This window comes from Leptodactylus fuscus, chromosome 1, assembly GCF_031893055.1.
Source record: "Leptodactylus fuscus isolate aLepFus1 chromosome 1, aLepFus1.hap2, whole genome shotgun sequence".
NCBI classification, from domain to species: Eukaryota; Metazoa; Chordata; class Amphibia; order Anura; family Leptodactylidae; genus Leptodactylus; species Leptodactylus fuscus.
This window is the reverse complement of record NC_134265.1, coordinates 343,461,311-343,474,761: the sequence shown is the minus strand read 5'-3', so window position 1 is coordinate 343,474,761 and position 13,451 is coordinate 343,461,311. Positions and strand designations below refer to the sequence as shown.

Sequence of the window (13,451 nt, the reverse complement as noted above, 5' to 3'; positions counted from 1 at the left end):
TTCATCTGCCCCAGTGTCATGCCGTTCTCCCCCCTTCATCTGCCCCAGTGTCATGCTGTTCTCCCCCCTCCATCTGCCCCAGTGTCATGCCGTTCTCCCCCTTCATCTGCCACAGTGTCATGCCGTTCTCCCCCCTCCATCTGCCCCAGTGTCATGCCGTTCTCCCCCTTCATCTGCCCCAGTGTCATGCTGTTCTCCCCCCCCTTCATCTGCCTCAGTGTCATGCCGTTCTCCCCCCTTCATCTGCCCCAGTGTCATGCCGTTCTCCCCCTTCGTCTGCCCCAGTGTCATGCCGTTCTCCCCCCTCCATCTGCCCCATTGTCATGCTGTTCTCCCCCCCTCCATCTGCCCCAGTGTCATACTGTTCCCCCCTCCCCTTCATTTGCCCCCCAGTTTCATTGGGCCCCCTCATCTCTGTCCCCAGTTTCATGCCGTTCTCTCCCCACCCCCTTCATCTTCCCCAGTGTCATGCCATTCCCCCCTCCCCTTCATTTGCCCCCCAGTTTCATGGGCCCCCTTCATTATGTTCCACCTTAATATTTAATACAAAACAAACACTTACACTCACCCTCCATCACTCACCTTCCATCGTTCCCCCGACACTCCTCTCTCCAGTCACATACGCGATGCAGGAGCTGTGACAGCTCAGCTCCTGCTTAGCTGCGGCCCGGCTTGCGTGTGTAAGCGTGATGACGTCATCGTGCCTACACACGCAAGCCGGGATCCGCTAAGCGCGGGGCCCCGGGCGGTTGCCCGGCTCGCCCGGCCCTGGATCCGCCCCTGCTCACAAGAAGTCAGCATGGTACCATGAAAGAGGAGCTAGGGAAATATTAATATCACAAAATATAGGGGCTGAACAGATATCTCATAGAAGAATAAACTTTTTTATTGGAGTGGTTCTTTAACCACATAAGGACCGCCGTACGTAAATTTACGGCCTGCGGTCCTGGTACCTAAAGACCGGACTATTGTCAAAATACGTCCGGTCTTTCGGTACCTTCCTGGCGGGGGGAGGGGTGCGGGGGGGGGGGCAGTTAGTTAGTAACACCTAACCCCTTCCTCCAAAGATCCGCCGCAGATTTAACCCGATCGGCACCCCCCGCGGCGAGATCAGGGGGTGCCGATAGCAGTAAAAGGTAGTCTGGGGTCTGGCCAGTGACCCCAGACTACCGGAGCCCCCTACTTACCTGGTGATCCTGCCCGGGCGGTGGAGGAAGTGAGCGATGTGTCTCACTTCCTCTGTAGCTTGCAGGACACTGAATGCTCGTGTCTTGCAAGCTACTGTGCAGAATCAGTTGATGCTTTCATCAAAGCATCAACTGATTCAAGTGTCCTAAAGGGACACATGAAAAAGTAAAAAAAAAAAAAAGTGAAAAAATAAAATAAAGTGTATAAAAAAAAAAGTAATAAAGTTATAAAGCCCCAAAATCTCTTTTTTTCTATAGAAAATGAATTATATTAAAAAAAAACTTTCAAAATTAATAAAAACAATGCATATTTGGTATCACCGCTTCCGTAACAATCTGTACAATAAAAGTGTAATAATATTTAATGTACATGGTGAACGTCGGAAAAAACCCCCGAAAAAAACTCGCCAGAAGTAATGATTTTTCGCCATCTCATCTTACAAAATATGCTATAAAAAGTGATCAAAAAGTCATATGCACCCACAATAGTACCAATAAAAAGCGCACGTTGTCCTGCAAAAAATAAGCCCTCAACCAACACTGTCAACCGAAAAATAAAAATGTTACGCCTCTCAGAAGATGGCGATGCAAAAAACATTGTTTTATGTCCCCAAATGTGTTTTTGTTCTGCAGACTTAGTATCGCATAAAAAAAAATAACATAAATGAGGTATCGCCATAACCGTACCGACCCGAAGAATAAAAGTCACATGTTACTTATACTGTACGCTGCATGGCGAAAAATGTAAAAGGTAAAACTCAATGCCAGGATTGATTTTTTTTTTTCTTTTAAATCCAGCAAGAAAGAGTTAATAAAAATGTATTCAATAAGTTGTAGGCACCCAAAGATGGTGTCATTAAAAAATGAATCTCATCCCGCAAACAACAAGCCCTTATATGGCCGCGTCACCAGAAAAATAAAGAAATTATAGCTTCTAGCAATGTGAAGACAGAAAAATCCCAAAATCGCCAAATCATTAGAACAGAACTGGCTGCGGCAGGAAAGGAATATATAAGCTGTGCGAGCGAATATCAGGGGACACCCCAGATTTACAGCTTATGAGCCAAAAGACACCAGTAGTGACCCCCAAAGTGACCCCCAGAGTGACTCCCCCAATCATAGGAGCTACTGGGACATAGTAGGGAATGTGGTGTTCCCAATGTCCTCCGCACCGCTTATATATTCCCCTTCGCCATCCACTGTGCAGTCATGTCTGGGATACTAATACTCAATAGACCCCCTGAGAAATTCTTTGAGGGTGCAGTTTTCAAATGGGGTCACTCCTTTGGGGAATCCACTTTTCTGGTACCTTACAGGCTCTACAAACATGACATGGCGTCCAGATACCAAACATCTGAATCTATACTCCAAAAGCTGCATCGCGCTCCTTCCCTTCTGCGCCCTGCTGTGCGCCCAAACTTCAGTTTATGCCACATGTATGACACATGTATGACACTGGTGTACCCAGGATAACGGACGTAATGTCATATGTGGGTATAAACTGATACTAGGGCACAGCTGGACACAGAAGGGAAGAAGGGTTATTGGGTTTTTGGAGCACAGACGGTTTGGTTTTTGGATGCCATGACACTTTTGCAGAGCTGAAACGCCAGTAAAGTGGAATCCCCTGATATGAGACCTTATTTTGGAAACTACACCCCTGAAGGATTTATCCAGGGGTACAGAGAGCATTTTTAACCCCCAAGTGTTGCTATAACTTATTATCCATAAATGAATATGAAGCTGATTGTGAGAGGTGAAAATTACCATTTTTCCAGGAATACGTCATTTCAGTGCGTAATATGTTGTGCCCAACTTGTATCAGAGATGAACGCTCTGAAAGCTGTTGTGCCCAGGATACCCCCTACCAGTTTTTGGAGTGTCTCTGCTGACATAAGTCGGGCACAACATATTGGCACTGAAATGGCGAATCTCTGGAAAAATTTCATTTTTAACTTCTCATGATCAGTTGCGATTTCATTTCTGGAAACTAAATAAATGCAACACTCAAGGGTTAAATATGCTCGCTACACCACTTGATAAATCCCATGAGTGGGGTAGTGTCCAAAATGGGGTGACATGTCTGCAGATTCCACTTTATTGGCAATTCAGGGTCTTTACAAAAGTGACATCCAAAAATCAAACTGTGCTCCAAAATAGCGCTCCTTCCTTCTGTGCCCAAACAGCCATTTCTACCCACATATGGCATTAAGTCTGTTATTCGGGGTACACCAGTGTCATACATGTGGGCATACACCACCATTTGGGTACACAGCAGGGCGTGAAGGAGCGATATGTGCTTTTGGAGTGCAGATTTATATTCTATGTTTTTGGACACCATGTCACATTTGCAGAGACCCTAAAATTGTCCCTACAAAATAGGGTCACTTCTTGGTGAATTCCAGTTTACTGTCACCTGTGTAGTTTCTAAAATGGGGTCACTTTTGAGGGGTTTCCATTGTATTGATACTTTAGGGGCTCAGCTAATGCGACATGGCACCAGAAAACTATTCCAGCAACATCTGCTTTCCAAAAGCCAAATAGCGCTCTTTCCATTCTGAGCCCCACCATGTTCCCATACAGCAGATTATGGCCACATATGGGGTATTGCCTTGTTCAGAAGAAATTGTTTAACAAACTGTGGGGGGCTTTTAATTCTTTAACTACTTGCAAAATTAAAAATATGGCGCTAAATGGACGATTAATTTGAAAAAAAAAAGTAATTTTTCATTTTTACGTCCCATTGTTAATAAAATCTGTGAATCAGCTGTGAGGCCAAAATGCTCACCAAACTCCTAGATACATTCTATGAGGGGTGTAGTTTGCAAAATGGGGTCACTTTTAGGGGGTTTCCACTGTATTGGTACTTTAGAGGATCTGCAAATGCGACATGGGACCTGAAAAATATTCCAGCAAAATCTGCCCTTCAAAAGCCAAATAGCCCTCTTTCCATTCTGAGCCCCGCCATGTTCCCATACAGCAGATTATGACCCCATATGGGGCATTTCTGTGTTCAGGAGAAATTGTGTAACGAATTTTAGGGAGCTTTTTCTCCTTTATCCTCTTGTGAAAATTAAAAATTTGGGGCTAAATTGACAGTTTATTGGAAAAAAAGTAATTTTTAATTTTCATGGCCCAATGTTAATAAAATCTGTGAAACAGCTGTAGGGTCAAAATGCTCACTCTACCCTTTGATATGTTCTGTGGGGGGTGTAGTTTCCCAAATGGGGTCACTTTTAGGGTGTCTCCACTGTATTGGTACTCTAGGGGCTCTGCTAATGTGACATGGCACCTGAAAACTATTCCAGCAAAATCTGCCATCCAAAAGCCAAATAGCGCTCTTTCTATTCTGAGCCCCGCCATGTTCCCATACAGCAGAATATGGCCACATATGGGGTATTGACGTGTTCAGGAGAAATTGTTTAACAAACTGTGGGGGGCTTTTACTCCTTTAACCCCTTATGAAAATGAAAACTTTGGGGATAAAGTGACATTTTAGTAATTTTTCATTTACACATCCCAATGTTAGTAAAATCTGTGAAACAACTGTAGGGTCTAAATGCTGACTATACCCCTTGATTAATTCTGTGAGGGGTGTAGATTCTAAAATGGGGTCACTTTTGGGGGGTTTCCATTGTTTTGGTACTCTAAGGGCACTGCAAATGAGGCATGGTGCCTGAAAATTATTCCAGTAAAATCTGCTGTTCACACACCCAGTGTCGCTCCTTCCCTTCCATGCACTGCCGTGTGCCCAAAAATCAGTTTACACCCACATGTGGGGTATTTCTGTGTACGGGAGAAATTGCATAACAAAATCTGAGATGCATTTTCTCCTTTAACCCTTTGTGAATGTGTTAATTTTAGGTCTAAATGAATGTATTAGTGAAAAAAAATGAAATGTCTAAATTTCACCTCCATATTATTTTTATTCTTATGAAATGCTTAAAGGGTTAACAAACCTCCCAAATGCTGTTTTGACTCATTTGAGGGGTGTAGTTTTGAAAATGGGGTGATTTATGGGGGTTTCTATTATACAGGCCTTTATAATTCCTTTCAGAACTGAAGTGGTCCCTAAAAAATTAGTTTGGGGAATTTTCTTGTAAATCTGGAAAATCGCTGTTACACTTGTAAGCCTTGTGATGTCCAAAATAAATTAAAAGACAATCAAAAGATGATGCCAATATAAAGCAGAGATATGGGAGATAATATTTATTCATGTATTTGGGTGGTATGACTATCTGCCTGAAAAGCAGAGAATTTCACATTTTGAAAATTGCAATTTTTTCCAAATTTCCATCAAATTTCCTAGTTTTTTTTTTTTTTATATAAATAAATACCACTAACATGAAGTATAATGTGTTACAAAAAAAACAATCTCAAAATCACTTGTGTAAATTAAAGCAACTCAAAGTTATTGCCATTTAAACTGACACATGTCAGTTTTGAAAAAAGAGGCCTGGTCCTTAATGCACTTCTGGGCCTGGTCCTTAACCGGTTAAAGGGATTCAATCATTAAATTGCTATTTTTTCCCAGTAATACGTATAATTTGTATAATATGTTAAGGTTATATACACAAGTGGCAAATCTGTTTATAGGCACTATTAGAAAAAAAACTATAAATGTGGTTATATTGTCATTTATAGTGCATGAAAATAAAATTCTGTATGAGTATTTACCTCTTGAGCGTGGATGGATGTGTGAAGAACTGGCAGTATATAAGAAGTAAATATTGCAGCGTCCATGTTGCTTGGTAAAGATGGCTAAATGTAAAAAAACATTATGTAGAATTAATTCCAGAATATCAGAAACAATATAGCTATGAAATAACATAGAATTACTGTTCACATAGATTAGAGTGACATTTAAGGCCTCATTCACATGACAATTGCACATAAAAGTATGGTCCCATCCATTTCTATGGTCCAGAGACATGACAACAATTTTTGTGGTCGTGTGTGATTGCCATATTCAACAGCAAATTATGAAGCATACCCTATTTTTGGCTGCATGTGGAGTACAGACCAGTGTAGGGAATCATACAAGATCCGTGATTGTGGATGACCTACTGATGCAATGTGGATATGTTTTTTTGCAAAAAAAAATGTTATGCTGCCTCTCAGAAGATATCAATGCAAAAGCAATATATTTTTTTCACAAATGGATTTTTCTTCCACTGTATTTCTATAATCTTAATAAGAATAAAAGAACAAATGTACCATGTGTAAGCCAATGGCTGGTCAGGTAATGGAGGGGGTGTACATCTCACCCAGACTACTAAGGTGGGTGAGATGAGAAAACTCCAGAAGGAATGTTTGTTCTCAGCAGACAACTTTCGTCTGCTGAGCATTTTAGTAAATGCTCAGTACTGGGCTGGATTTTTCGGAATGACAGGTAGATTGGTAGTGGGACCTGTCATTCCACCCCCCTCCAGTCCACACTTTGGGGATGTTCCGGCAGCGACTCAGCTACAGAGAGTCTGCTCATCAAGGGAGGCTTAAGAAGTTGCTCCAGCTGCAGACTTTGGGCAGAGTTTGGCTGGAGAGCTGACAGAGAGGTCAGATTTTTGGAGCTGAATGACTCTACTGGCTTTTGGATTTCTGTTATTCTCGGTGAGGTAACCTATTCTATGTTTAGTTAGAGCCGGGCAGGGATTTATTTTTGTATTGTTTCTTTTGTTACTGCACTACCTTTATGAGTGAAAATAAACTCTATCTTTGTTTTGGACTAAAGAAAATGAATTTTTGTGTCTATGCCACCCCACCTAGCAACCCCAGACCCTGACTATTTATGCTGTACGGTGAACAGAAAAAAAAAAATTTAAATGTAAAAAATTAACAAGAGGGGGTACAACAATAACAAAAACTCCACGGACTCTGCATGGAACATGCGGACAGAAAAGTAGTTCACAATCTACTTTCCTGTCCGCATGACTTGTGTGGGGACTGTACGGAAAGCACATGGACCCCATTATAGTCTTTGGGGTCATTGTGCTTTCGCTGCACACCGCATGGTGCATTTGGTAGTCTGTTCGGGGGGGTCCCTATGTGGACTCCCCCGAAGGGATTACTGACACAGATGTGAACCAGGCCTAAGGGTGGAGTCTGTCAGCAACCACTAAACTCCACCCACCTTCTAAAAACCTCAGAGCAGAAGCTGATCTTGTATATACAGCAGCACAGAAATAACTTCTTAACTCCTGTGTATCCAGCACTGCATACAGTGTTGGCCAAAAGTATTGGCACCCCAGCAATTCTGTCAGATAATACTCATTTTCTTCCACACGGAGGACAATGGTGAGGAATTTGGTGTGGAATTTCAGTACTGAAAAAAAAGCCTCCCATTGACTTCAATTGGTTCCTTTTTCTGTTAGCAGAAAAAGGAACCCATTGTAGTTAATGAGAGGCTTTTTTCCGCACTGAAATTCCTCACCGATTTCCTCTGTGTGAATGGACCCTTATACTATCCTGCCACTGTACCCCCCATGCTGGTGCAGTTCTTCACTGAGCCAGAAGAGTACACCTCAGCCTCAGTGTGCGTGCCCCATAACATCCTCGAGTTCACTGAAGAACTGCGCAGGCATTGCACCACTAGGTAAGTATAACTGTTCATTTACAACAGGGAGATTTGGAACACTAAACCCCAGGTCTATAAGGACCAGTGGGTGGTTTAGTGTCCCAAATCGTCCTTACAGGAAATAAGGGTCCACTCACACGGAGAAAACGCACACTCATTCTGGCAAAATACACGTGTAAAGAATACACGTGTAAAAATAAGACTCCCATTGACTTCAATGACATTTTATGCGTGTATTTTGTGTGTTTTTTTACAAATGTAAAAAAATGTAATTGAAGTCAATGGGAGTCTTATTTTTACACGTGTATTTTGCCAAAATGAGCGCGCGTTTACTCGGTGTGAATGGACCCTCAAATCCATATTTGATGTGACCAACTTTTGGAGGAGACCTGGAAGTGATGATATGGGTTCCACAGAGCCCTGATCTCACCATCAGACAGTCTGTCCGGGATGACATGAATAGACAGAAGATTGGAGCAAGCCTACATCTACAGAAGATCTGTGCTTAGTTCTCCAAGATGTCCAAAACCTGTCTGAGGCCGAGGCCCCACTTAGTGTAACCTCCTCAGTGTTTTACATTTCCTGCAAAGTGGATGAGATTGTTGATAACCCCTTCCACACATTGCAAAAAAATATCCGCAGCTGAAATGCTGTGATTCATTTCAGCCATGTTTTTTTTCCACAGCGCTTTTTGGCTGCGGCCTGCTACATGATACGTTAGCTTGGAAGTGTAACTAGAAGAAATAAGGGAAGGCAAAGGGCGGTCACACCAAATATTGTTGGGAATTAGATTTCTCTTTTCCTCATTCACTTCTTAATTTATTAAACTAAACTGTTAACATTTGTAACACTGAAAACATTCGTACTTTTCCACACCTACCTAAAGCATTTGCACAATACTGTAGATGTATTAATGGAAAAATAAAAATGTTATGGCTTTTGAAAAGAGAAAAGGAAAAAAACATTGCCTACATATTAAGGACTAAAATAGCGTCTTTGTTAATAAGTTAAAATGTCTTACCATTCCAATCAACTGACAGAAGTGTTCAAGCTCGATTAACCTTTTCTCTCCTTCTAGAGGATTAATTGTTTCTACATTATTTATGTCTCCATCCTTAAACTGAAATATTGCATCCTTGAAAAAAGAAATAAAATAAAATAAGAAATTTCAAGATGTACAGTATATATTACACATGTATAAAGGCTCTCTCACTTCAGTTTATTAGCTGGTACAAACATATGTTTATTAGAGATGAGCGAACAGTAAAATGTTCGCGATTCGATATTCGTTACGAGTAGCCCCTCAATATTCCACTACTCGAATCGAATATCGAACCCTATTATAGTCTATGGGGGGAAAATACTTGTTTCAGGGGTAGGCAACATTCGATCAAATTATACTTACCAAGTCCAAAAAGTGAGGGTCGGGCTGGATCCTCCGAGAAGTCTTCTCCGTGCAGCGTCCCCACGGCGTCTTCCGGCTCTGAATTCACTCTGCCAGGCATCGGGCCTGGACAGAGCCGACTGCGCATGCCCGCACTACAAGCACTACAAGGCCCAATGCCTGGCAGAGTGAATTCAGAGCCGGAAGACGCCGCGGGGAAGCTGCACGGAGAAGACTTCTAAAGGTAGGAGAAGAACCAGCGTTGATTGGCCGACTGTATAGCATTCGGCCAATCAATGCTGGATTCTGCATCGAACTTTTACATTCGAACAGCGAGTGGTACTCGATCGAGTACGAGTATTTTAAATACCATAGTATTCGATCGAATACCTACTTGATCGAGTACTACTCGCTCGCTTGTCTATTTCTTTTACTATGCTGTATATACTCGAGTATAAGCCGACCCCCCTAATTTTACCACAAAAAACTGGGAAAACTTATTGACTCGAGTATAAGCCGAGGGGGAAATGCAGCAGCTACTGGAAAATTTCAAAAATTAAAATGGTCTGAGTTTTTGGGTGCAGTAGTTGCTGGGGAAGGGGAGGGGGTGTTTTGGTTGTCTGTCTGACCCTTCCCTGAGCTTGAGGACTGTTTTTTTTTTTTTTTTCCCCCACTTGGAATTCAGCCTGGCTGAATATAGGGGATCTGCAGTGCTCCTATTAACCCCTTCCCGACGGAACAGGAGCACTGCAGATCCAGTGATCAGGGATCAGATCAGTAGACACAGGGATACCTAATGTGTTTGTGTGTCACAGTCATTTTCTACTTTTGTATGTATTCTAGGGAAAGGAGGGATCTAGAACTTTTATTGTTTTATTTTTTTTTAAAGCTTCTTTTTTTTCCCCACTATTTTATGGGAGAGTCTATACATTGATATTTGACCCCCCCAAAAAAAATAAAAATAAAAAAAAAATTATATAATATATATATATATATAATTTTATTTTTTTTTTGCTGACTCGAGTATAAGCCGAGGGGGGCTTTTTCAGCACAAAAACTGTGCTGAAAAATTTGTCTTATACTGTAATATATACGTATAGCACCATTATAGCCTGCAGTGCTTTACAGACATTGCCAGTCTTATGCCCTGCTCACATCTGCTTTTGTATTCCATCCGGGGGGAGTCCGCATGGAGACCCCTCAGATGGGATACAAACGCAATTGCAAGGGCTGTGCTGTAAAAGCACATGGACCCCATAGACTATAATGACCCCCTCACACAACATCGCAGAAAGTATTGTGTGAGAACATAACCTATATTTTGACAGTCGGACTGCAGACCATCAAAATAACAGCCATGTGAATAGCCCCATTCACTGACATTGAATGGAGTGCTGTTGTGTGATGTTGGTTAAGAAAATGGGCATCATACGGCCATTATTCATTGATGTGCGAATATAGTTCTATGCTACATTCAAGCAACCAAAGTGCAAAACAGTCATGAAAAAATGTCCATTTGACACAGCTGTCTTGCACCCAAGGGGAGGTAATTACTGTCTTTACTGTCAGGGGTGTAACTTGACTTAGTCTATGAGTTTTAGGAGGTTCATATGGTGTCACTTCCCAATATGTGGAGACCAGTACAATAAACAATACATTATAGATGGTGGGACTGGTACAGATTTGGCATTGGGGTCCAGGAGTCTCATGTTGCACCTCTGCTATGTGTCATTTCTAAGTGCTGTATTTTTAGTTACCTTCTCTGGATATGCAAGAAACATTAAAGAGGAAGATTCAGGAGATGTTTTCCACTTCTGCAGGAAATCACTTTTCATCAGGATATCTTGAACTTCTCTTTCACAAATCTTGAAGGAAGATCCACACATTACAAATACAGCATCAACCTAGAAAGAAAAAAAGTTCAACTTTTTTTTTCTGAGATTGTAGCATGTTATGTTAGGTTCACACCTGTGTTCAGGTTTCCATTTTTCGGGTGGAAACCTAATCCACTTAAAAAGCGGTTACCACCCAATTTCCACTTGAAAAAGGCAGAAAAATGCAGTGAGAAAAGTCCTGCATGTTTTAAGCGGATTAAGGGACGGAAACCCCGAATGTATAGCAGTCACATATGTGAACCTAACCTTACAGGGATTATCTGGATCTTTAAATGGTGCCTACCATCTGCTTAATGGTCTATCAACTAGATATAGTAGCTTGTAGCACACTCTACCACAGGTGATACTGTGTTTTTGCAGAAAAAGTAGATTTTAAAAATATGCAAATGATGGTCTTAGCGCACTGGGGGGAGATCCTTCTGCTACTGGTGCACTATTTTTATATACTTAGATGCTCAGAGCTCTGTGAAGCTGGCTTTGGCCAAGAAAAAGGGTTGTATGAACAAGGAGCGGGCTCTAAAGGTTAGGAGTTAAAAAAATAGGAATGAAAAGGTATGAAATTGTCGTTTCTGCCACTACTATAAGGGTAAGTTCACACAGGGTTTTTTGGATCAGAACCTGAGGTAGAGGCCGCCTCAGGTTCAGATCCAAAAACCGGTAGCCGCGCACTCTGCTCCGGATTAGGCCCAATGAATGGGCCTAGTCCGGAGGAGGGAGTTTCTTCAGGCCGAATCACGAGGCGACCCGGCCTGAAGAATGAACATCTCGCTTCTTTTTTCCGGAAGAAACGACTCCTGGAAAAAAGACCTGAGTGACTCCCATTGATTTCAATGGGAGCCGTCTTTTCGGCCAGGGTTTTGAGGTGGATACGGACTCAAAACCGTGACCAAAAATCTCAGTGTGAACTTACTCTAAGTATTAATCTGTGGCCTATTAGTTTAAAAAACAAACAAACAAACAGATAATTCTTTTTTCTTTCCAACTTACCATGTTAAGGCCCTTATTAATAAAATCTAAAGCAAGAGCATCTGAATCATCTGTTCCTGGCATCTCCAGTATTTCTTTGCCACCGTACAGAAATTTGCTGGGTATATACACCACGATTTGTTTTACTGCAGCAACTCTGTATTTCCAGTTCCCAATTTCATTGTCTGAATTTTGTGGACTAGTTAGACTTTCCAGGATATTCTGTAATAAAAAATAATAACTTTCTACATAAGAATTATGGCACACAAAGTATTTACATCACATATGGATATCCAATAGGATATTTTATGTAAGGTGGTTACATCAGATCTCTACTTAAAAGAAGTTGAATGTGAAATAATTTACGCTAAGTTCACTCTAGAGTTCAGGTTTCCGTTCTTTGGTTTCGCCTGGAAAACGAAAACCCTATCTTCTTAAAAAGGGGTTACCTACAGAAACCTGTGGACCCCGTAGACTACCCGGTTTCTGCCCAAAATCGGTGCAGAGAAAAGTTCTGCTTTTTTCTCCATATATTAAAGAGGACCTTTCATGTCTTCAGGTACATGCGGTGCAATACATCGCTAGAATGCCAACAGCTATCCAGTTATGTGCCCCTGCTGAAGAGCTATCGGTGCCGGTACTGTAGCTCTTCAGTGTCAGATGGGCATTTCTGACAGTCTGTCAGGAACGCCCCTCCTCACAGTACTGTCTTAATGCCCAGCCATGATGCTGAGCAGTGAGTAACGCCCCCTCCCCCTCCTGACAATATTTGCACATAGACTAGTACTGGGGGGGGGGGGGGGGGGGGGGCAGCGCTACAGACAGTACTGTGAGGAGGGGCATTCCTGACAAACTGTCAAAAACGCCCTTCTGATACTGAAGAGCTACAGTACCGGCACCGATAGCTCTTCAGCAGGGGTACAAAACAGGAAAGTTGGCGTTCTAACGGTGTATTGCACTGCATGTGCACGAGGACATGAAAGGTCCTCTATAAGCAGAAAGGGCAACGAAGCCCTCGAACGCTAGTGTGACTGCAGCCTTACCGTCAATGAGTGATCTAAGTTCTAAACATAATGAGAAAAATTCTTGATCCGACAAACTTGTGGATGAAGCTTTCAGTATGTATATAAAAATCTTTCAGTGTATCTGTTGGTCATTTCTTGTAAAGTAGAACAGCACTCGTCTACTAATTTTATTTGGGCTAATAACGTGCCACAAGAAATATGGAAAACAATAGGCAGATTTATTAAAGTAATCTATTAAAGTCATTTTTTAAAGATCACACTTGCATTCGGGTTTCTGTTCCCAAGCGGACCCCACGAGCAGACACCTAATCTGCTTAAAAAGTGGCTACCCACAGAAATCTGCAGATCCCATAGACTATAATGGGGTCCACCATGTTTCCGGCCAATTTCTACTTTAAAAATTTGGAGAGAAAAGTCCTG

The 13,451-nt window shown here is 42.0% G+C and overlaps 2 protein-coding genes across 2 annotated transcripts in view; both read right to left on the bottom strand.

Annotated features, from left to right (window-relative positions):
* The window catches only part of LOC142187260 (uncharacterized), a 248,897-nt gene that overhangs the window by 179,722 nt on the left and 55,724 nt on the right, over positions 1–13,451 (bottom strand). The gene's annotated exons all lie outside the window — the stretch shown is intronic.
* The window catches only part of LOC142196839 (uncharacterized), an 81,631-nt gene that overhangs the window by 46,585 nt on the left and 21,595 nt on the right, over positions 1–13,451 (bottom strand). Inside the window, exons 3-6 of the mRNA XM_075267195.1 lie at positions 12,028–12,228; positions 10,903–11,049; positions 8,783–8,896; positions 5,865–5,948 (exon numbers count right to left, since the gene is read on the bottom strand). Of these exons, the coding sequence (XP_075123296.1) occupies positions 5,865–5,948; positions 8,783–8,896; positions 10,903–11,049; positions 12,028–12,228 (546 nt within the window). The remainder of the gene's footprint in view (positions 1–5,864; positions 5,949–8,782; positions 8,897–10,902; positions 11,050–12,027; positions 12,229–13,451) is intronic.